Source organism: Salmo salar, chromosome ssa05 (genome assembly GCF_905237065.1).
Source record: "Salmo salar chromosome ssa05, Ssal_v3.1, whole genome shotgun sequence".
Taxonomy (NCBI): Eukaryota; Metazoa; Chordata; class Actinopteri; order Salmoniformes; family Salmonidae; genus Salmo; species Salmo salar.
In genome coordinates this window covers 33,166,609-33,190,935 of record NC_059446.1, presented here as the reverse complement: position 1 = coordinate 33,190,935, position 24,327 = coordinate 33,166,609, and the positions used below count along the sequence as shown (strand labels likewise).

The 24,327-nt window shown below is 45.2% G+C and overlaps 2 protein-coding genes across 4 annotated transcripts; both read right to left on the bottom strand.

Moving 5' to 3' along the window:
- Positions 1–1,973: 1,973 nt before the first annotated feature.
- Positions 1,974–9,928, bottom strand: LOC106604678 (E3 ubiquitin-protein ligase RNF38). 3 transcript variants are annotated; one of them, XM_014199576.2, is made up of 12 exons: positions 9,713–9,928; positions 8,461–9,040; positions 5,712–5,761; positions 5,356–5,567; positions 4,849–5,224; positions 4,563–4,703; positions 4,180–4,368; positions 3,869–4,030; positions 3,608–3,711; positions 3,178–3,381; positions 2,972–3,071; positions 1,974–2,781 (listed from the first exon to the last, which is right to left on the bottom strand). In XM_014199576.2, exons 2-12 carry the CDS (start codon positions 8,726–8,728, stop codon positions 2,719–2,721), a joined length of 1,869 nt encoding a protein of 622 aa, XP_014055051.1. In that variant the 5' UTR covers positions 8,729–9,040; positions 9,713–9,928; the 3' UTR covers positions 1,974–2,718. The 3 variants fall into 3 exon arrangements, with proteins under 3 accessions (XP_014055051.1, XP_014055052.1, XP_045574058.1); XM_014199577.2 differs by lacking the exon at positions 8,461–9,040 and having other exon boundaries at positions 9,713–9,920; XM_045718102.1 differs by having other exon boundaries at positions 8,461–9,917.
- A 12,589-nt stretch (positions 9,929–22,517) lies between these two features.
- tri65 (Tripartite motif-containing protein 65) lies at positions 22,518–24,041 on the bottom strand. Its single transcript, NM_001141434.1, is given in 4 exon segments — positions 22,518–22,944; positions 23,086–23,168; positions 23,348–23,411; positions 23,624–24,041. Coding segments are annotated over 4 exon segments (711 nt in total). The 5' UTR covers positions 23,888–24,041; the 3' UTR covers positions 22,518–22,644.
- Positions 24,042–24,327: the final 286 nt, after the last annotated feature.

The window sequence follows — 24,327 nt, the reverse complement described above, 5'->3', positions numbered from 1 at the left end:
CCATTTCATTACTCTGCGAGGGATGGAGGATGGTTTGGACGGGAGGATGTAGGGATGGGCGGTGGTCACAGTGGAGGGAGGAGGGATGGGCGGTGGTCACAGCGGAGGGAGGAGGGGTGGAGGATGGTTTGGACGGGAGGATGTAGGGATGGACGGTGGTCACAGCGGAGGGAGGAGGGATGGAAGGGTATTTAGGGTGAAGGACGTGGGAAGGGTTGCCACTCCTCTGCTTATTGTTCTGAGTCATCAAAGTTGGGCCAAAAGACCTCCGATTCAATTAAACATGAACTCAGATTCGCTCTCCTTTTGTCTCTCTTGCTGTCTCACACACACTCTCTCTCCCTTTGCTGTTTTGTAAGAAACTGTTTCTTATACCGTTGTATAATTGGTGAAAGTTAATGAGAGATAGTTGCTAGAACGCTAATTCATCTTTAGACCTGCTCAGAGCTGAGTTGCATTTCTCCGTTTTTAGAAACCTGCAGTTACCATTGACTATTTTTCTCTCCATCCTCTACTCCTCTTTTACCTACCACTCCCTCCCGCTCTCCTTCTCCTTCTGCACATCCCACAACACACACAAGTCAAATGCAACTGTCTCCTGTGTCCAGTGTGTATGTGTTTAGATCCGTCTGCATCTGGAGTACCAGATGACTCCTGACAGTGTCGGTGACAGACAGAGGTGTGGATCAGTGTCAGGGTGTCTCAGAGGAAGGCTTCTGTTCCACAACAGGCCCAACGCACCAGTGTGGCGTGAGGGGACAATATGCTAAACGGATCGCATTCACTCTCCATGCATCAGGCTACTTAGAGCCAGGGCATTCAGCTTGGAATAATAACCTCTCTCTCTTTAGCTGGATCATGAATCATCAAATGCGATACGAAGAAAGGAGTAAAACAAAATGAGAGGAAGCAAGAGTAGAGTAAGGGAAATGCCCGAAAGAGGGAGAATAGAGAGAGTGGAAGGGAACAATAAAATGAAAGAGTATAAGCAGTCAAATGTGTGAGTAATCCTGTATGGTTACATTACGCAGGTCAGAGAGCACACTGCCTGGAGACAGCCTGGTGAAAGGCTCACCATGAACAGACAACCACCCCCTCCATGTGATGTAGCAAACAGCCGTGCACTAGGCAACTAACAGGCCAGACGCACGGCTATGTCGATGCTCCACACGGGGGTCAGAGTAGACTAGCGTAAGTGGGGTCACCGGCCAGGGTGAACACAAGTTAATATGTTGATCATTGCATATGTCATAGGACAGACTGTGGAAAATGTGTTGGTTAAAGTGTTAAACACACCATATCCTGCCTTGTCGAACCTGTTCATTCTTGTCTTTTGGGACTCATTTTATTATTTTGATCTAGTGCCTAGTGCCTAGTCCTTAACCAAACCTTAATCTCTACCCTTAAACAATCTGAAAGAACTGGATGGTTGCGTCATTGATTATTATAGCCTGCGTTTACACAGGGAGCCCAATTGTAATCTTTTTGCCCAAATGGCAAAAGAACACATCGGATTGGTCAAAAGACCAATAACTGGGCAAAAGATCAGAATTAGTCTGTCTGTAAAACGTATCCTTCTGGCTTCCATCTCTACCTGGAGTGAACCTTATGAGGATATAAAGGAGAGGAAGCCTCTTTGGAACATTGAGAACCATTCCTCCCTCTAAAATAAATCCCCATGCCTTAGAAAGAACTGTGACACCACCCCATGGCAGCACGCAGTTATTACAGTTTAAGGTGCAAATAAACAAAGCCAGCAACGCAACTGAGAAGAAACACACGGGAAAAACTAACGGCTGAAAGCAGCAGGTGGCCGCGGGGTGCTAGCGATCACCTGCCGGGTGTTAACGAACACATGTAGAAGCGACAGGAAATTGATGGATCATGTTCTGTGGAGAGGTGATAGGATTGCCTGAGGGCGCGCGTCCTATACCCTGGTGTGTTTCCTCGACATGAAACAGACAGCAGACAGATCAGTGTGTATAATGTCTTTTATTAACGAACCACCACCTAAAGTCTAACACATCCAGAACACAAATCAATTGAGCACAATCAAACCTAACTGCACCACAGCTCATAATACAAAAAAAAAAATAAAAGAACCTGTACAAAATGTGATTTTTAAAAAGTTAATATCAAGCCTTTTATTTGGTATACAGATATTCATATATTTATACAGTATATATATATATATGTGCCACTGCAGTCAGACAAACTGATCATATTTAATAAGGAACAAAAATAAAGAGAAATAGAATAAGAGAAAGTTCAGAGGAATACGGTGAAGCGCGTTGTCGTGGTAACAATGAGCAACAGGAATGACGAGGTAAACAGCCAGGCAGAGAAACTAAACAATAACTAGTTCTACAGAGAGGCAGCGCAGTGGCATGGACCTTTAAGTGTCAACTACATGGAGAGGGCCGTGTGGACACCCAAGTCTAAACACACACATACCTCACACACGATCAGAGACACTAAAATACAGTATCATACACACAACGCTGGTACATACCAACGCCAGGAATCATACAGATAGACACGTTCCTACGCACACACACACACACACTGAAGGACATTCAGAGCTAGAGAGATGCAATGGGTGTGTGCTGGACCAGTGGGAATGGAGTTTGAGTATAAACAGAGGACAGAAGGGCAAGAGCGCTAAAGGAGATGGAGGGCAGTACTACAACTGTCAGCGTGGTTGTCTCCCCCTGCTGGTCACTCCGAGTCTCGCTGGACCTCGGAGGCATCAGCCCTACAGATGGGACACGTCCTGTTAGCCTGGAGAGAGACAACCAGAGGGAGGGAGAGTGACAATGTCAGTTAACCTGCAGGGATGACTTGATCATTACGGGGAAACAACTCCAGATTCGAGGGAACTAAGAATGAAGACGTTTCACAGCATCTAGGAAAGTACGTCTGCCAACTAGTTGATCCTGAATTGTGAAATACTGGAGCGAGAGAAACTCACCCTGAGCCACTTGTCCACACACTTTCCATGGAACTCATGACTGCAGGGTAGAACCCGCAGCAGCTGACGAGACTCAAAGTCACTCATACACACCACACACCTGCAAATCAACAGTACAACGTTATTACAACAAACGCCAACTGTACGATCGGTAAGTGCGGAGGATAATATCCTCATACTCAGTTCTGATAGGGGGAAGTACTCACAGCGTCTGTTCTGATTGGTGGTTGTTGGGGTTGAACCTATAGGAAGGCAGCTGTTCAATGTCTCCCTTGGTCAGTCCTCTGAGCTTGGCCTCTCCCAGACGCTCAGCCAGGTTGAGAAGCGCCTCATAGTTCTCCACCTCTCCGTCATCTACGTCTAGCTCCAGGCTGATGGCAGGGCCTGTTGGCTGGACTGGCAGCATGGAGCTGACAGAGGGAGAGAAACGCACTTACCTACAGACCCTGTGTGCCTACACAGCGCATTAGAGCTGAGGAGAGTGGCAGATACATGCTGTACATGAAAGCTCAGCAGTATTTACACAAATATGCTGTGCCACAAGAGTAGGTTTCTTCCACACAATATGGCAGCGTCTCCAGGTTCTCTAAACTACAACTCCCATGAGGTCGAGTTAGAAGCAGATGGTGGACTTACAGGAAGTAAGGCAGGAAACTGGGGTGGTAAGGCGAGGGTGGCAGTGGCTGCTGGGAGCGGTAGCGTCGTCCTGGGATACGTCGTGGCATGAAGCTGGGATACGACTGAGAGAAGAGATGTGGAATCAACGTCGCTGGCAATACCAGATTTTAAAATAAAGCCAACACAGGCTTTTAAAATGGCTTAAAAGATAATGATGCAACCATCACCCTGATGTGTGATAAAGGTGGTTTGAGGAGAACGGCAGAGAGAGACACTCACCACTCCAAAGAACTCCTGTGGCAGTGGATCATGGGAAAGGAAGTGGAGCTGTGTGGAGTGGGGGGGCATGCCGGGGTGGGCTGCGGGGGGGTAGTGGAGACCCGCCCCTAAGGACAGGTGTTCCCCCAACAGCTCCACGTCATTCTCTATCCTCTGTAACGGCTAGGAGGGAGAAAGAGATAGGGGGGGGTTGATTACATGAGAGCAAGTGGAGCTACCCAAATAGTTAAATGACTACCTACAACTTCAATTACTAACTAAAATACTGCTTTAAGTCGCTAATGGAGGTTCAAATTGCTAATGCCACTCACCGATCTGGCCTGCTGTGTGGGGTAGGGTCCAAACTGTCCAGGCTGGGAGAGGTGAGGGGGATGGTGGGGGAGGTGAGGGGGATGGTGGGACAGGTGGGGAGGGGGCAGGAGAAAGGTGGGGTCACTGGACAGCAGGGAAGGGAATGGGTAGGGCATGGGCAGGTGCTGCACAGAGCATGTCTGCAGAACCTGAGACCAAGAGGAAGCCATTTAAAATACATTATTACTATTATTATACTATTACAATATAGATGAGAGATAATGACGCATTATGTACACATGAACATACATGCTTATGGAAAACAGGGAGGGAATTGGACCCATATGAAATAGGCATACCGTGCGAACTGTATCAGACAAACAGACAGGGTAGTTGAACTCACCGATGGAGGAACACTGCAGACAGGGTAGTGTTGTCCACTGAAGACCACCGAGCATGCTGGGAGCTGCGGGGGGGCAGAGCGGGGGGACAGGCCAGGGGGTGCGCCAGGGGGAGAGACCGGGTATGACACCTGAGAAGAACCCTGGGAGCAGAAGTCAAAAGGTCAGAATTCAAACCACCACGTTACCTGAACGCCCAAATAGAAGGATAAAGATGCCTCTTATCAAATTCAATAATGTTCATTTGACAACTACACAAACAAAATGGCTTCTTGTTTCCCCACTGACCTGGTCATGGAGGTCCAGCACAACACTGCTCTGCTGCTGAGGGGGGTGCTGGGGGTGGGCGGCAGGGTGCATCAGCCTGGGGGACAGGTTAGGAGGGTGGTGGAGGGGGCGTGGGGATAGGTTGGGGGGGTGGTAGGGGCGCTCCTCTGGCCCCCGGGGGGGTTGCTGGTTGTAGGGGTAACTCTGAGGGGGGACGGGGTGCCGGTAGTTCTCATCCTGAGGCCCTGCTGAGAGGCCGTGGTGGGGGTGAGAATGATGATGGTGCGGGTTGTGGTGATGGTGGTGGTAGTGGTGGTGATGATGTTGGGGGTGAGAGTTGTGATGAGGGTGGGAGGTGAGACGGTCACGGCGGCCACGCTGGCGTCTCATTGGAGGACTGGGGAAGAGAGGACGCTTGACATCATTACATCATAATTTATACCAAACATCCTCATCTTATCACAACAGATAATGCCCCAAGGAAGAATGACTATGTGGACTCATTGTAACATTGACACACACACACACCTGCGGCGGTTGCGAACAGGAGTGTGGCATCGCTCCGGCAGGTAGTGGGGGTGTGGCCTGCGACTGGGTGGGGGTGTGGCCCAGGTAGTGGGGGTGTGGGGTAGCTCCCAGGGACGAATGGGAGAGGATGGGGTGGAGGGAGGGGCAGAGCTTAGATCTAACATAGACTGCTGGGAAAGACGCTGTCGCTTGGGGCTAGGACTGTCCTCCATCTATAGATGAGACCGAGAGAGAGAGAGAGAGAGAGAGACAGCCACAGAAAGAGATAAGGGAGTAGAAAGACAGCATGGTGTTAAATAAGGCTATAGCATTCCTACTGCTGTGTTGGTACAATAGGGAGAGGTAAATATACTTACCTTGTCCCGCTCATCACTGCAGATGTTATCAGGGTGGAAGTGCAGGACACCTACAGGCCACAGAGAATAACAGGAGGGTCAAACCAGGCTATAGGCCACACAAAACCTCAAAACTCAGACTTGGGCGGGCCTGGCTAACAGGTACACATCAGTAGTCATGCTCCTTTAAAGCCTCTCTGCAATTACCATCTGTAGAGAAAGTAGTGGCCCAAATTGTGTCTAAACTCTGAGGGAACAAATATGCACCTATTATTGCTGGATAAAGCCTGCTCAGTCTAGGGCAGGGTTTCCCCAAACTCGTGTTTTTTTCCCCTAGCACTACACAGGTGCTTCAAATCTACACGTTTTGATCATTTTAAAATCAGCTGCGTAGTGCTAGGGCAAAAAAACTAAAATGGCACCCCTTGGGGACCCGAGGATGAGTATGGGAAACTGGTGTAGGGCTTTGAATGGCCTGGTTCAGTCAGACAGTGTCTGCCACTGACAAGAGGGAGACCCATTCTAAGATGTAACAATAATCTCGCTGTTCTCTGATCTCAAATATAAAAAACTACCCCCTCTGCTGCCTCAATCTAACACAGACACAATCCCCTCCAATAGGCAGAGATGCCCTTGAACTGTGCAGATGGAGTTTGCTTTAAAACAGTCCTCTGAAAACACCTCCCTCCCCAGCCTCCCATCTCCAAACTAGCCCCCTCCCTCCCCCCCTCCGTCGCTTCAAAAACAACAGATCTGAGAGCGATCCCATCGCCCTCTCTGCTGCTCTGTGAAGTCAGGGGAGAGTGACAGCTCAAAGACGCCCCGCCAGCAGAACAGAGCAGCCAGGCGACTGGCGCTCAGCTCCGACAGGGAGGGACAGCGATCCAGACATTGGGCTGGGTGAGGACTGCCAGGTTATAAAGGCGTTGTCCTAGCATCTGGGCCTCAGTACAGAAAAGGTACCTATTTGAGCCAGCAGCTGCATACAACCCTGGTTCCAGGATTGAGCCACTAGTCTAAGCTGCTCTTCCACGAGCCCAAAACACACAGTTTATCTGTTTGAGCTCAGAGAGGGAGAGAAACCGTGGCAAAACGCACAGACATATTTTCAACACCTCCAAATCCAGTCCTAACACATTCCCCCTGAAAGTGATGTTCAGAGGCGTGACATGCTGAGAGCTCTGCTCACAGAACACACAGACCGTAAATCACACACAGGGTATTCAAGTAGAGGCATCTGCAGCTGCTTAGAGCAGGGAGTGTGTGTGTGTGTGTGTGTGCCGCACAAGCACGTTCAAAAGTGTGCGTATGCGCAAGTGTTATTTTAGGTCTGGATGGCAAACGTGCTATTACAAAAGCTCTCCATTAAAAGTTTGCATTCATAGACCTTTCTGCCTGTAGGGAATCCACTCCGTTATAACGGTAACCCGTTTCTTCAGAGGTTAGTGGAAGCCACGAAAGACTACTTGGGTAAACACAGACTGACGTCACTGTTGAAAGCATGACTGACAGAGTAACCATCACTGTTTGAACATGCCATTATGGCTCACATGGGAAACTCTTCAGTGTGTGTTCCATCCCACCATAGGGGGCAGTATTCTCAGAGCTCATTGACGTCTACTGCCTCAGTGGTTGGCGATATCCAGATGTTCATACAGTCATACCATTTCTGTACCACACCAGTGTCTACGGTATTACCGAATGTGCACACAAGGGGCGCCATTTAAAAAAAAAAAATAAGAAATGCAAATGCAGGCACAAAAGAATTTAAGCAACAGGGATGTTGATCCAGGAGGTGGTTGAATGTCTCTGCTGTAACCAAGAAGCTTGATCTTGACATCTAGCCACTTCGCTAGCAAACTAAATGCATAGCTGGAACCCTGAGCTGGGTATCATTTGACACATCTTAGATTTCTTATATAATTAAATGTAAATATAAAAATGCAACAAGCAACAATTTCAAAGATTTTGCTGAGTTAAAGTTCATATAAGGAAGTCAATTGAAATACATTCATTAGGCCATAATCTATGGATTTCACATAATTGGGCAGGAGTGCAGGCATGGGTGGGCCTGGGAGGACATAGGCCCACCCACTTGGCAGCCAGGCCCACCCACTGGGGGTAAAACATGGGACCACTTTACACTGAACAAAAATAAAACGCAACATAAGCAGTATTATGAAATACCCTGTTATACAGTATATCGCCCAAGCCTACTGCCTCAGACGTATATTACTACAACATAGAAATTGTGTAGCACAAAACATGAGTATTTTCTTTTCCAGAAAACAATTAAGGTTATCAAGTCATAACACATATTCTGCACACCTCCATATGCAAATGTACCTAGTCCACAACTGTCCTGTCCAGCTCCCTCACTCCCCATTTGTTCAAAGCTCCCTTAAAATGCTCTGAGAAGGTGGCATGAGCAATCTTTCAATAACTGAAATGTGTTCATGTTGTTTGGAAATCTAAGCAATTTATAGGCCAGGCAGACTGGATGGACGGGCCATTCACATAAGCAGTGAGGAAACTGAGTCAAAGCCCATTACTTGCATAGCCACCTGACTACAGACAACACTGGATGTTCAAATCTGGATGTTGGCGTCTTATCTTTTTAGACAAACAGCTGGAACATTGTACTGACAGGAGGAAGACTGCACTGTTTACATGTCAAGCCTGGCACATGCTAAATCACAAAAGGTATACTAATCTATGCACGGGGTGTGATGCATTTAGATTCGTATGGAATGGGAGCCTTCAAGCTTACCGGTGCCGGGGTGTCTGTGTGCTCCGTGGGAAGGGTGGCGTTGCGCCCCACCGGACAGGTAGTTCCCCTGGGTGTGCTGGTTCTCCGAATAGCTACCGCGCGCTCCGTGCGGAACCCAGCCGGGGTTGTTTTGTTGAGGGTAATTCACCCCGATCCCTCCGCTGGCATTCATCATGTTCCCATTGTTGATTGTGTTATTGCCGTTGCCACCACCGTTCATGCCATAATGAAAGAAACCTGAACGTGACCGAGTCCTCGGCGGATCCATGGCTGAAGGAGGCGGTGGTAGGTGGGCGTAATGGAGGTATATCTGGGAGAGATGGTTTGCCGTAGCCTCCCTCTCGCCTGGCCGCCACTCCTTGCTATCTTCGTAATCGGCCTGTTCTAGAGAGTATCTTCCTTCGCATGAACCGCTTGGTTTGGGGCGTAGGTAAAACGGAAAGCGGCGGGTGTACGAGTAGTTCTCTCTACTGTCGTTCGTACACCATCAGCAATGATGGGTATTTCCTGTCAGCTCTCCCCTCTGCCTGTGTTGCGCGTCACTGTCAGTCAACACTCCAAAACGGCTTTATTTGTATCCCTAGAGGTCGATTTGGTATGTTACTTTGTTCTGTCATTGCAATACACCGTATGCAATCGAATCAAAACAAACAATACAGATAGGTACATTATAACAAAAAGCTGTAGTGAATGTATCTGGGCTGTACCCCTTCGGGTTTCTATTGTCTCATCAGCTATGAAGCTTGGTTGTCGACTAACGTTACTGGCTTTCTACTTTTCCTGGTGAAATGGCACGCAAGCTAGCCAGAGTTCACATTCAGTTAGCTAGTTAGAGTATTTGCTAGTTTGATAACGTTAACACACAGCTGGCTTTGTAATAATATTAACTGTCGCTAGCTAGCCAACAAACTTAGCTTGCTGCTGTTTAGCATATTATAGCTAGCTGGATCGCGGGCTAACTTACGTAAGCTAACACAACCACGGTTCAGAAGTGCTAAGTTCCTACATAAAACCTTCCTGTAATATTTCTAAATTCTCACATTATACACTTGGTAACCCACCACTGATTCTACATTACTAACTACGCGTTGTTACTACTAACATTTTAACTCAACCCGTCGTTGTTAACGAGTTTATTGCTAACATGAAAGCTATCTTCGCTAGCAGGAGGAAAACAATTTCGCTGCCGACATTACCAAGCCTTACAGAGAGCTAGCAAGAATGTCTGCTCATTGGCATGCATGCTGCTAACCTTTTTAGACGATGTTGGTTGATCCGAGATAGGCGCGGCCGAATGCCTTGCCTGATCTTCAAATAATGCTGGTCTTCATACGATTTAAATCCCCACCACGAAATGTACATTCACGGCTGAAGCTAGTGGTGTTTTCTCTGTAGATGTCAGTGGGGAGCGTAAATGGAGATCAATCATTGGGATTTTCAGATCTCTGGTCAGACCGATCTAATCGAGTACATAAATCTCTGACGACACATTTGTTACATTGTGTAAAAATCCTCAAAGACATACCACAACTAGAATATATTTATTAGTGCATATGTTTCATTTAAAACCAGGGGTGTCTTTTTCAGGCCATATTGTTGTTTATCCCGATAACAAAAGATCACTGCATTGATTCGCTTTGTCTGGTAAACGACAGGGAAGAATCAACCTAATTAATAATTCAGTAGTCTTGTTTCAGTACTAAGGAATTTGGTTTGGTATCAGCGGCGGATTGGCCATCTGACAATTCTGGCAAATGCCAAATAGGCTGGACCATAGGCTGGGGGGGGGGGGGGGAAATCTGTCGAAATTGACACATACCAAAATATACAGTACCAGTCAAAAGTTTGGACACACCTACTTATTCAAGGGTTTTTCTGTTTTGACTATTTTCTACATTGTAGAATAATAGTGAAGACATCAAAACTAAGAAATAACACATATGGAATCATGTAGAAAGCAAAAAAGTTTTAAACAAATCAAAATATATTTTATATTTGAGATTCTTCAAAGTAGCCACCCTTTGCCTTGATGACAGCTATCCGCACTCTTGGCATTCTCTCAACCAGCTTCATGAGGTAGTCACCTGGAATGCACTTCAATTAGCAGGTGTGCCTTGTTAAAAGTTAATTTGTGGAATTTCTTTCCTTCTTAATGCGTTTGAGTCAATCAGTTGTGTTGTGACAATGTAGGGGTGGTATACAGAAGATAGCCCTATTTGGTAAAAGACCATATTATGGCAAGCTTTGCACACTCTTTGCATTCTCTCAACCAGCTTCACCTGGAATTATTTTCAACAGTCTTGTAGGAGTTCCCAGATATGTGTATTTATATTTATTATGGATCCCCATTACTTTTCCTGGGGTCCAGCAAAATTAAGGCAGTTATACAATTACAATACATTCATTACATAATTCACAACACACTAAGTGTATGCCCTCAGGCCCATACTCCACTACCACATATCTACAACGCAAAATCCATGTGTACGTGTGTGTATAGTGCGTATGTTATCATGTGTTTGTATGCATGTGTCTGTGCCTATGTTTGTGTTACTTCACAGTCCCGCTGTTCTGTGGTTTTTACATCTGATTCTACTGCTTGCATCAGTTACCTGATGTAGAATAGAGTTCCATGTAGTCATGGCTCAATGTAGTACTGTGCACCTCCCATAGTCTGTTCTGGACTTGGGGACTGTGAAGAGACCTTTGTTGAAATGTATTGTGGGGTATGCATGGGTGTCCGAGCTGTGTGCTAGTATTTTAAACAGACAACTTGGTACCTTCAGCTTGCCAACAACTCTTACAAAAACAAGTAATGAGGAAGTCAATCTCTCTTCCACTTTGAGCAATGAGAGATTGAAATGCATGTCATTAATGTTAGCTCTCTGTGTACTTTTAAGGGCCAGCAGTGCTGCCATGTTCTGAGCCAACCGCAATTTTCCCAAGTCCCTCTTTGCACCTGACCACATGACTGAACAGTAGTCCAGGTGCGACAAAACCAGGGCCCGTAGGACCTGCCTTGTTGATAGTGTTGTTAAGAAGGCAGACAGTGCTTTATTATGGACATACTTCTCCCCATCTTAGCTACTGTTGTATCAATATGTTTTGACCATGACAGTTTACAATCCAGGGTTACTCTAAACAGTTTAGTCACCTCAACTTGCTCAATGTCTACATTATTCATTACGATATGTAGTTGAGGTTTATGGTTTAGTGAATGATTTGTCCAAAATACAATGCTTTTACTTTTGGAAATATTTAGGACTAACTTATTCCTTGCTACCCATTCCGGAACTAACTGCAGCTCTTTGTTAAGTGTTTTCGTCATTTCAGCTGCTGTAGCAGCTGACGTGTATAGTGTTGAGTCATCAGCATTCATAGACTCACAGGCCTTACTCAAAGCCAGTGGCATGTCATTAAAGATTGAAAAAACCAAGGGGCCTAAACTACTACCCTGTGGAATTCCTGCTTCTACCTGGATTATGTTTGAGTGGCTTCCATTAAAGAACACCCTCTGTGTTCTGTTAGACAAGTAACTCTTTATCCACATTATAGCAGGGGGGTGTAATGCCATAACACATATGTTTTTACAGCTGCAGACTATGACTGATAATGTCAAAAGCTGCACTGAAGTCTAACAAGACAGCCCCCGCAATCATTTTATCATCAATTTCTCTCAGCCATTCATCAGTCATTTGTGTAAGTGCCATGCTTGTTGAGTGTCCTTCCCTATATGTGTACTGAAAGTCTGTGTTGAGCACTTGTTGGCTGCTTTTCCTTCACTCTAAGGTTCATCTTATCCCAAACCATCTCAATTTGGTTGAGCTCTGGTGATTGTGGAGGCCAGGTCATCTGATGAAGCACTCCATCACTCTCCTTCTTGGTCAAATAGCCCGTACACATCCTGGAGGTGTGTTGGGTCATTGTCCTGTTGAAAAACAAATGATAGTCCCACTAAGCGCAAACCAGATGGGATGGTGTATCGCTGCAGAACGCTGGTTAAGTGTGCCTTGAATTCTAAATAAATCACAGACAGTGTCACTAGCAAAGCACCATCACACCTCCTCCATGCTTCATGGTGGGAACCACACATGCAGCGATCATCCGTTCACCTACTCTGTGATATCTCACAAAAACATGGCGGTTGGAACCAAAAATCTAAAATCTGGACTCATTAGACCAAAGGACAGATTTCCACCGGTCTAATGTCCATTGTTCGTGTTTCTTGGCCCATGCAAGTATCTTCTTATTATTTGTGTCCTTTAGTAGTGGTTTCTTTTCTGCAATTTGACCATGAAGGCCTGATTCACGCAGTCTCTTCTGAACAGTTGATGTTAGATGTGTCTGTTACTTGAACTCTGTGAAGCATTTATTTGGGCTGCAATTTCTGAGGCTGTTAACTCTAATGAACTTATCCTCTGCAGCAGAGGTAACTCTGGGTCTTCCTTTCTTGTGGTTGTCCTCATGAGAGCCAGTTTCGTCATAGCGCTTGATGGTTTTTGCGACAGCACTTGAAGAAACTTTCAAAGTTCTTAAAATGTTCTGCATTGACTGACCTTCATGCCTTAAAGTAATGATGGAATGTCATTCCTCTTTCCTTATTTGAGCTGTTCTTACCATAATATGGTCTTGGTCTTTTACCAAACACCTGTTAATTGAAATGCATTCCAGACTACCTCATGAAGCTGGTTGAGAGAATGCCAATGTAACCGATGTGAAATGGCTAGTTAGTTAGCGGTGGTGCGCGCTAATAGCGTTTCAATCAGTGACGTCACTCGCTCTGAGACTTGAAGTAGGGTTTCCCCTTGCGTTGCAAGGGCCGTGGCTTTTGTGGCGCGATGGGTAACGATGCTTCGTGGGGTGTCAGTTGTTGATGTGTGCAAGGGTCCCTGGTTCGAGCCCGGGTTGGGGCGAAGAGAGGGACGGAACCTACACTGTTACACTAAGAGTACAACCTACACTGTTACACCACCAAAAACTCTGAAATCTTCATCCCTAACTACAACGTTTTCAGACAAGATAGAACGACCAAAGGGGGCGGTGTTGCAATCTACTGCAGAGATAGCCTGCAGAGTTCTGTCCTGCTATCCAGGTCTGTACCCAAACAATTTGAACTTCTACTTTTAAAAATCCACCTCTCCAAAAACAAGTCTCTCACCGTTGCCGCCTGCTATAGACCCCCCTCGGCCCCTAGTTGTGCTCTGGACACCATATGTGAACTGATTGCCCCCCATCTATCTTCAGAGCTCGTGCTACTAGGTGACCTAAACTGGGACATGCTTAACACCCCAGCCATCCTACAATCCAAGCTTGATGCCCTCAATCTCACACAAATTATTAATGAACCCACCAGGCACAACCCCAAAGCCGCAAACACTGGCACCCTCATAGATATCATCCTAACCAACGTGCCCTCTAAATACACCTCTGCTGTTTTCAACCAAGATCTCAGCGATCACTGCCTCATTGCCTGCACCCGTAATGGGTCAGCGGTCAAACAACCTCCACTCATCACTGTCAAACGCTCCCTGAAACATTTCAACGAGCAAGCCTTTCTAATCGACCTGGCCCTGGTATCCTGGAAGGATATTGACCTCATCCCGTCAGTAGAGGATGCCTGGTTATTTTTTTTAAATGCCTTCCTCTCCATCTTAAATAAGCATGCCCCTTTCAAGAAATTTAGAACCAGGAACAGATATAGCCCTTGGTTCTCCCCAGACCTGACTGCCCTTAACCAACACAAAAATATCCTGTGGCGTTCTGCATTAGCATCGAACTGCCCCCGCGATATGCAACTTTTTAGGGAAGTTAGAAACCAATACACACAGGCAGTTAGAAACGCCAAGGCTAGCTTTTTCAAACAGAAATTCGCTTCGTGCAACTCCAACTCTAAAAGGTTCTGGGACATTGTAAAGTCCATGGAGAATAAGAACACCTCCTCCCAACTGCCCACTGCACTGAGGATAGGAAACTCTGTCACCACCGATAAGCCCACTATAATTGAGAATTTCAACAAGCATTTTTCTACGGCTGGCCATGCTTTCCACCTAACTACCCCTACTGCATTCAACAGCACTGCACCCCCCACAGCTACTCGCCCAAGCCTCCCCCATTTCTCCTTCTCCCAAATCCATTCAGCTGATGTTCTGAAAGAGCTGCAAAATCTGGACCCCTACAAATCAGCTGGGCTTGACAATCTGGACCCTTTCTTTCTAAAATTATCTGCCGAAATTATTGCAACCCCTATTACTAGCCTGTTCAACCTCTCTTTCGTGTCGTCTGAGATTCCCATAGATTGGAAAGCAGCTGCTGTCATCCCCCCTCTTCAAAGGAGGTGACACTCTTGACCCAAATTGCTACAGACCTATATCCATCCTACCCTGCCTTTCTAAGGTCTTCGAAAGCCAAGTTAACAAACAGATTACCGACCATTTCGAATCCCACCGCACCCTCTCCGCTATGCAATCTGGTTTCAGAGCTGGTCATGGGTGCACCTCAGCCACGCTCAAGGTCCTAAACAACATCGTAACCGCCATCGATAAGAAACAATACTGTGCTGCCGTATTCATTGACCTGGCCAAAGCTTTTGACTCTGTTAATCACCACATCCTCATCGGCAGACTCAGTAGCCTTGGTTTCTCAAACGATTGCGTCGCTTGGTTCACCAACTACTTCTCTGACAGAGTTCAGTGTGTCAAATCGGAGGGCCTACTGTCTGGACCTCTGGCAGTCTCTATGGGGGTACCACAGGGTTCAATTCTTGGGCCAACTCTTTTCTCTGTATACATAAATGATGTCGCTCTTGCTGCTGGTGAATCTCTGATCCACCTCTACGCAGACGACACCATTCTGTACACTTCTGGCCCTTCTTTGGACACTGTGTTAACAACCCTCCAGACGAGCTTCAATGCCATTCAACTCTCCTTCCGTGGTCTCCAACTGCTCCTAAACACAAGTAAAACTAAATGCATGCTCTTCAACCGATCGCTGCCTGCACCTGCCCGCCTGTCCAGCATCACTTCTCTGGACGGTTCTAACTTAGAATTTGTGGACAACTACAAATACCTAGGTGTCTGGTTAGACTGTAAACTCTCCTTCCAGACTCACATCAATCATCTCCAATCCAAAGTGAAATCTCGAATTGGCTTCCTATTTCGCAACAAAGCATCCTTCACTCATGCTGCCAAACATACCCTCGTAAAACTGACAATCCTACCAATCCTCGACTTCGGCGATGTCATTTACAAAATAGCTTCCAATACCCTACTCAACAAGCTGGATGCAGTCTATCACAGTGCCATCCGTTTTGTCACCAAAGCCCCATATACTACCCACCACTGCGACCTGTACGCTCTCGTTGGCTGGCCTTCGCTTCATAATCGTCGCCAAACACATTGGCTCCAGGTCATCTACAAGACCCTGCTAGGTAAAGTCCCCCCTTATCTCCGCTCACTGGTCACCATAGCAGCACCCACCTGTAGCACGCGCTCCAGCAGGTATATCTCTCTGGTCACCCCTAAAGCCAACTCCTCCTTTGGTCGTCTCTCCTTCCAGTTCTCTGCTGCCAATGACTGGAACGAACTACAAAAATCTCTGAAACTGGAAACACTTATCTCCCTCACTAGCTTTAAGCACCAGCTGTCAGAGCAGCTCACAGATCACTGCACCTGTACATAGCCCATCTATAATTTAGCCCAAACTACTACCTCTTCCCCTACTGTATTTATTTATTTTATTTATTTTGCTCCTTTGCACCATATTATTTATATTTTATCTCTGAACTTTCTTCAAACTACAAATCTACCATTCCAGTGTTTTTCTTGCTATACTTTATTTACTTTTCCACCATGGCATTTTTTTGCCTTTACCTCCCTTATCTCACATCATTTGCTCACATTGTATATAATCTTATTTTTATTTTTTTATTTTTTTCTACTGCATCATTGATTGTATGTTGTTTTACTCCATGTGTAACTCTGTGTTTTTGTATGTTGTCGAACTGCTTTGCTTTATCTTGGCCAGGTCGCAATTGTAAATGAGAACTTGTTCTCAACTTGCCTACCTGGTTAAATAAAGGTGAAATAAAAATAAATAAATAAATAAATAAATAAAGAGTGTGCAAAGCTGTCATTAAGGCAAAGGGTGGCTACTTTGAAGAATCTCAAATATAAAATATATTTTGATTTGTTTAACACTTTTTTGCTTACTACATGATTCAATGTGTTATTTCATAGTTTTGATGTGTTCGCTTTTATTATACAATGTAGAAAACAGTACAAATTAAGAAAAACCCTTGATTGAGTAGGTGTGTCCAAACTTTTGACTGGTACTGTATATTATTATTTTTAATGAAAACGTGACATGGCCGTCAGCCCATAGGCCTGTGAAGTAAAATACAATAATATCTGTTATACTAATCTATAATGAGCCTTGGCTGATCAGTGTGCAACGGCCGCCCCCTCCACCAAGATGGGGCAGCCCGATATTCTGATAGGCTGAGCTACAGTCATGTAAACTCACGTTCAAAATCAAACGCGGCATCAGCAAAGAGACCTTCTCCGACTGTCATCAGTTACGCAGCCAAGATCATGGATCTTAAAAAACGGAAAGGGTGCCTATAAACATAGAAATAGCACATTCTATATTGTTATCTCAATCAAAAGTGTAGAAAATTGGCCAGCTAAAACCATGATTTGGTCAAACAGTAAGTGCATTATTCTCATGATTCCTGTATTGAAAGTGTGTGCCCTGCCCCGGTTTTGCTGGGGCCTGCTGCTGTAATGAGCGAGCCACTCTCTTCTCCCCCATGCGCTCAAGAGAAAAATGTGTTCTGATCGTATATCATTTAAAAATGCAATTGTGGGAAAAAAACATAGCTTTGGAAGCATCGTCCACTTGCCGCTGTTGAAGAGGAGGTACTTAGCTTCATGTAGGTATTACACTGAACAAAAATATAAACAGAACATGTAAAGTGTTGGTCCCATATTTCATGAGCTGAAATGAAAAATCCCAGAAATGTTCCTTATGCACAAAAAGCTTATTTCTCTCAAATTGTGCACACATTTGTTTACATCCCTGAGAGGGAGCATTTCTCCTTTGCCAAGATAATCATCCACCTGATAGGTGTGGAATATCAAGAAGCTCATTAAACAGCATGATCCTTACACAGGTGCACCTTGTGCTGGGGACATTTAAAGCCCACTCTAAAATGTGCAGTTTTGCCACACAACAACACAATGCCACAGATTCTCAAGTTTTGAGGGAGCGTGCAATTGGCATGCTGACTGCAGGAATGTCCATTAGAGCTGTTGCCTGAGAATTGAATGTTAATTTCTCTACCATAAGCTGCCTCCAACGTTGTTTTAGAGAATTTGTCAGTACATCCAACTGGCCTCACAACCACAGACCACAGGAGTAACCACGCCAGCCCAGGACCTCCACATCTGGCTTCTTCACCTGTGGGATCGTCTGGGTGCTGAGGAGTATTTGTGTCTGTAATAAAGCCCTTTTGTGGGGAAAAACTGGCTCCAGAGTGAGTAGGCCTGGCTGCCAAGTGGGTGGGCCTATGCCCTCCCAGGCACACCCATGGCTGCGCCCATGCCCAGTCATGGGAAACCCATAGATTATGGCCTAAATTATTTATTTCAATTGACTGATTTCATTATCTGAACTGTGACACAGCAAAATCTTTGAAATTGTTGCATGTTGCGTTTATATTTTTCAGTATATTTCTCAACTCTCAATTTTCAGCTCATAGCACTATTTTACAACCAATATATTTGATAAGGCTGTGAGATATGGAGCGACGCACGTGCAAAATGCTTACTGGCCATTGCGAGACATATAGGTTTCATGGGTAGTAGCCTACAACTGCAAGGTTTTTTTAGGACATTACATTTACTGTTGGATGATTACATGGCTACTAGTAGTGGATAATTTTAGTTGCCATATATAAAAAAAAGAAACTCAGCAAAAAAAAGAAATGTCCTCTCACTGTCAACTGTGTTTATTTTCAGAAAACTTAACATGTGTAAATATTTGTATGAACATAAGATTCAACAACTGAGATATAAACTGAACAAGTTCCACAGACATGTGACTAACAGAAATTGAATAATGTGTCCCTGAACAAAGGGGGGGTCAAAATCAAAAGTAATAGCCCTCTCCCTCTGATCCAACAGGTCCCAGACATGCTCAATGGGATTAAGATCCAGGCTCTTCGCTGGCCATGGCAGAACACTGACATTACTGTCTTGCAGGAAATCACGCACAGAAAGAGCAGTATGGCTGGTGGCATTGTCATGCTGGAGGGTCATGTCAGGATGAGCCTGCAGGAAGGGTACCACATGAGGGAGGAGGATGTCTTCCCTGTAACTCACAGCATTGAGATTACCTGCAATGACAACAAGCTCAGTCCGATGATGCTGTGACGCACCGCCCTAGACCATGACGGACCCTCCACCTCCAAATCGATCCCGCTCCAGAGTACAGGCCTCGGTGTAACGCTCATTCCTTCGACGATAAACGCGAATCCGACCATCACCTCTGGTGAGACAAAACCGCGACTCGTCAGTGAAGACGAAGCACTTTTTGCCAGTCCTGTCTGGTCCAGCGACGGTGGGTTTGTGCCCATAGGCAACGTTGTTGCCGGTGATGTCTGGTGAGGACCTGCCTTACAACAGGCCTACAAGCCCTCAGTCCAGCCTCTCTCAGCCTATTGCGGACAGTCTGAGCACTGATGGAGGAATTGTGCATTGCTGGTGTAACTCGGGCAGTTGTTGTTGCCATCCTGTACCTGTCCCGCAGGTGTGATGTTCGGCTGTACCGATCCTGTGCAGGTGTTGTTACACATGGTCTGCCACTGCGAGGACGATCAGCTGTCTGTCCTGTCTCCCTGTTGTGCTGTCTTAGGTGTCTCACAGTACGGATATTGCAATTTATTGTCCTGGCCATAGCTGCAGTCCTCATGCCTCCTTGCAGCATGCCTAAGGCACGTTCGCGCAAATGAGCAGGGACCCTGGGTATCTTTCTTTTGGTGTCAGTAAAAAGGCCTCTTTAGTGTCCTAAGTTTTCAGAACTGTGACCTTAGTTGCCTACCGTCTGTAAGCTGTTAGTGTCTTAACGACCGTTCCACAGGTGCATGTTCATTCCACAGGTGCATGTTCATTAATTGTTGATGGATCATTGAACAAGCATGGGAAACAGTGTTTAAACCCTTTACAATAAAGTTATGTGAAGTTATTTGGATTTTTACTAATTATCTTTGAAAGACAGGGTCCTGAAAAAGGGACATTTCTTTTTTTTTAGTTTATTCAGAACCCTTGACTTTTTCCACATTTTGTTACAGCCTTTTTCTAAAATTGATTAAAATGTTTTTTCTTCATCAATCTACACACAATACCCCATAATGACAAAGGTTTTTCGAAGTCTTTGCCACTTAATATAAAAAAAACAAGCTTGGCACACTCTCATTCTTCTCTACAGATCCTCTCAAGCTCTGTCAGGTTGGATGGTAAGCATCACTGCAAAGCAATTTTCAGGTCTCTCCAGAGATGTTCAATTGAGTCCGGTATCTGGCTGGACCACTCAAGGATATTCAGAGACTTGTCCTGAAGCCAATCCTGTGTTGTCTTGGCTGTGTGCTTAAGGTCGTTGTCCTGTTGGCAGGTGAACCTTCGTCCCAGTCTGAGGTCCTGAGAGCTCTAGAGCAGGTTTTCATCAAGGATCTCTCTGTACTTTGCTCCGTTCATCTTTCCCTCGATCCTGACTAGTCTCCCAGTCAGGATCGAGGTAATAGGGGTTATTTGTATTGTAGTTTGGTCAGGACGTGGCAGAGGGTATTTGTTTTATGTGGTTCGGGGTGGTGATTTGCTTAGAAGGGTGTTTGATTTGTCTCTTCTTCTTATTGGTGTTCTTTAGTAGTGGTTTCTTTGCAGCAATTCGACCATGAAGGCCTGATTCACGCAGTCTCCTCTGAACAGTTGATGTTGAGATGTGCCTGTTACTTGAACTCTGTGAAGCATTTACTTGGTCTGCAATCTGAGTTGCAGTTAACTCTAATGAACTTATCCTCTGCAGCAGAGGTAACTCTGTGTCTTCCTTTCCAGTGGCGGTCCTCATGAGAGCCAGTTTCATCATAGCGCTTGATGGTTTTTGCTTCTGCACTTGAAGAAACGTTGAAAGTTCTTGAAATGTTCCATATTGACTGACCTTAATGTCTTAAAGTAATGACGGACGGTCATTTCTCTTTGCTTATTTGAGCTGTTCTTACCATCATTTGGTATTTTACCAAATAGGGCTATCTTCTGTATACCACCCCTACCTTGTCACAACACAACTGATTGGCTCAAACGCATTAAGAAGGAAAGAAATTCCACAAATTAACTTTAAACAAGACACACCTGTTAATTGAAATGCATTCCAGATGACTACCTTATGAAGCTGGTTGAGAAAATGCCAAGAGTGTGCAAAGCTGTCATCAAGGCAAAGGGTGGCTACATTGAAGAATCTCAAATATAAAATATACACTGCTCAAAAAAATAAAGGGAACACTTAAACAACACATCCTAGATCTGAATGAAAGAAATAATCTTATTAAATACTTTTTTCTTTACATAGTTGAATGTGCTGACAACAAAATCACACAAAAACAATCAATGGAAATCCAATTTATCAACCCATGGAGGTCTGGATTTGGAGTCACACTCAAAATTAAAGTGGAAAACCACACTACAGGCTGATCCAACTTTGATGTAATGTCCTTAAAACAAGTCAAAATGAGGCTCAGTAGTGTGTGTGGCCTCCACGTGCCTGTATGACCTCCCTACAACGCCTGGGCATGCTCCTGATGAGGTGGCGGATGGTCTCCTGAGGGATCTCCTGCCAGACCTGGACTAAAGCATCCGCCAACTCCTGGACAGTCTGTGGTGCAACGTGGCGTTGGTGGATGGAGCGAGACATGATGTCCCAGATGTGCTCAATTGGATTCAGGTCTGGGGAACAGGCGGGCCAGTCCATAGCCTCAATGCCTTCCTCTTGCAGGAACTGCTGACACACTCCAGCCACATGAGGTCTAGCATTGTCTTGCATTATGAGGAACCCAGGGCCAACCGCACCAGCATATTGTCTCACAAGGGGTCTGAGGATCTCATCTCGGTACCTAATGGCAGTCAGGCTACCTCTGGCGAGCACATGGAGGGCTGTGCGGCCCCCCAAAGAAATGCCACCCCACACCATGACTGACCCACCGCCAAAATGGTCATGCTGGAGGATGTTGCAGGCCCTCATACCACCCTCATGGAGTCTGTTTCTGACCGTTTGACACATGCACATTTGTGGCCTGCTGGAGGTTATTTTGCAGGGCTCTGGCAGTGCTCCTCCTGCTCCTCCTTGCACAAAGGCGGAGGTAGCGGTCCTGCTGCTGGGTTGTTGCCCTCCTACGGCCCCCTCCACGTCTCCTGATGTACTGGCCTGTCTCCTGGTAGCGCCTCCATGCTCTGGACACTATGCTGACAAACACAGCAAACCTTCTTGCCACAGCTCGCATTGATGTGCCATCCTGAATGAGCTGCACTACCTGAGCCACTTGTGTGGGTTGTAGACTCCGTCTCATGCTACCACTAGAGTGAAAGCACTGCCAGCATTCAAAAGTGACCAAAACATCAGCCAGGAAGCAAAGGAACTGAGAAGGGGTCTGTGGTCCACCTGCAGAACCACTCCTTTATTGGGGGTGTCTTGCTAATTGCCTATAATTTCCACCTGTTGTCTATTCCATTTGCACAACAGCATGTGAAATTTATTGTCAATCAGTGTTGCTTCCTAAGTGGACAGTTTGATTTCACAGAAGTGTGATTGACTTGGAGTTACATTGTGTTGTTTAAGTGTTCCCTTTATTTTTTTTAGCAGTATATTTTGAATTGTTTAACACTTTTTTGGTTACTACATGATTCCAAATGTATTATTTCATAGTTTTGATGTCTTCACTATTATTCTACAATGTAGAAAATAGTCAAAATAAAGAAAAACCCTTGAATGAGTAGGTGTGTCCAAACTTTTGACTGGTACTGTATATATTTATTTATTTACACATGACCTTTCAAAATCTTCCGTGACCCAAATTTTGGTCAGTAATGGAGAATCACTGGATTGAAGCATTCTGAAGGCTACTTTTCATGTTAGGATACTTCACGTAGGCCTACCTTCCCTACCTTGCCTGGTGTCAGCAATCACATTCAGAATGGAAACAATACCACAAACATACACAAGGATGTTGAATGTAAAATATGTAACATTGCATAACCAAGCAATAACCTGTAAGAGGCAAGACATGATAAACTCCACACACAATAATATCAGGCACAATAGTGTGGAGGCAAACCACCACAACACCCATAGGGGGAGCCAAAGGATCTGGATGAGCAGGGATAGTAGAGACACTAGTGTCCAGATCACTCTAGGCAGAAAGAGACCATCATGCTGGGTAACCTTGAAGAGAAACAAAAGTAGGATTATGGCGCAACCAAGACATGCTGAACCCAACACACACAGTGTAACACAACAACAAAAAAATGTGTTTTATAACACTGCTCTGGACTGCATGTGGTATGGTTGGAGGGGGGACCAAACCTGGTTCGGGAGGTCTGAAGGGTGGATTTCCAGCTGTAGCCGATAATCTTCGTCTGCAATCTTCCAAAGGGAGTACACTTTTACTGGGGAAAGAGTAAGAAGAACAGTTTGAAGAGCACAGTCAGTAATGTGCTCATACATCTACATTATAATTGATCTGTCTATCCATTTGTATATTTCCCCCAACTGTTTAAATACTATTCTTCGCTGTGGGGAGTATTGGAAACGATCATATCTTTGGTATTGGTTATTGTGTACTCACAGAAGGCAATAATTGTTAGGAGTATGATCATCAGCTGTAACCAGCTCACATATCCACCAGACGTCTGATAGGAAAGAGGGAGAAGTTCAGTAAACTACTGTTGGATACCAACATTTAAGAATCATTCATTGGAATTTCATACAAATAAAATAAACTTGACTTTCAAGGCAACTCTCTCTGTCATGGTAACTAGTCATATCACACCAGATATTCTTGAGTCCCATATATGAAGAAAGAGCAACCAAAGGATTGGTGTCACCTCAGACCCAGACTTACCTCAGAGGCCCCTGTAACAGTATTACCCTCAGTCCTCTGTTGATGTTCGCGGAATGTGTTGGCAATGTTAGCCAGCCTATAGTTTCTGACGATATCACTGTTGTCTGTGAATTCTCTTCGACATTCAGGACAGCTGTAATTGTTGTGGCACCTCATGCTCTGGATGCAGGGCAGGCAGTAGCTGTGACCACATGGGAACTGATGGGGATCATTTAGTATCTCATAGCAGACGAGACAAGTCAACTCCGGCAGAACACTGTCCATGTTGACAGAGTCAAGTATTTAATCCAACACCAACTTTAACACTTCACACAGCAATTTGACAGAGAAAAGATTAACATAAAGAAGCAAGAGTAACTACTGCAAGCAGTCTTAAAAAACGAAAGCAAAAGGAAAGTTATTGAGTTATTTCCTGTGTGGGAGGGGCCTGTGTGCGCCTGTGTGTATGTGTGTGTATGTGTGTTTAGGATTTAAGCAGATTCCTAGTCAACCTAATACAGGGACGGGCCACTTTTATGAGGGTGGGGGGGGGAAAAAAACAGAATTCATCATGAGGGGCCGCAGTGGCTCGTTGGTCTGCATAAAACCATTATAGTAAAACCACTATATTAAAACCCTTATAGTAAAACCATTATAGTAAAACCACTACAGTTAAACCATTATAGTAAAACCATTATAGTAAAATCATTATATTAAAACCATTA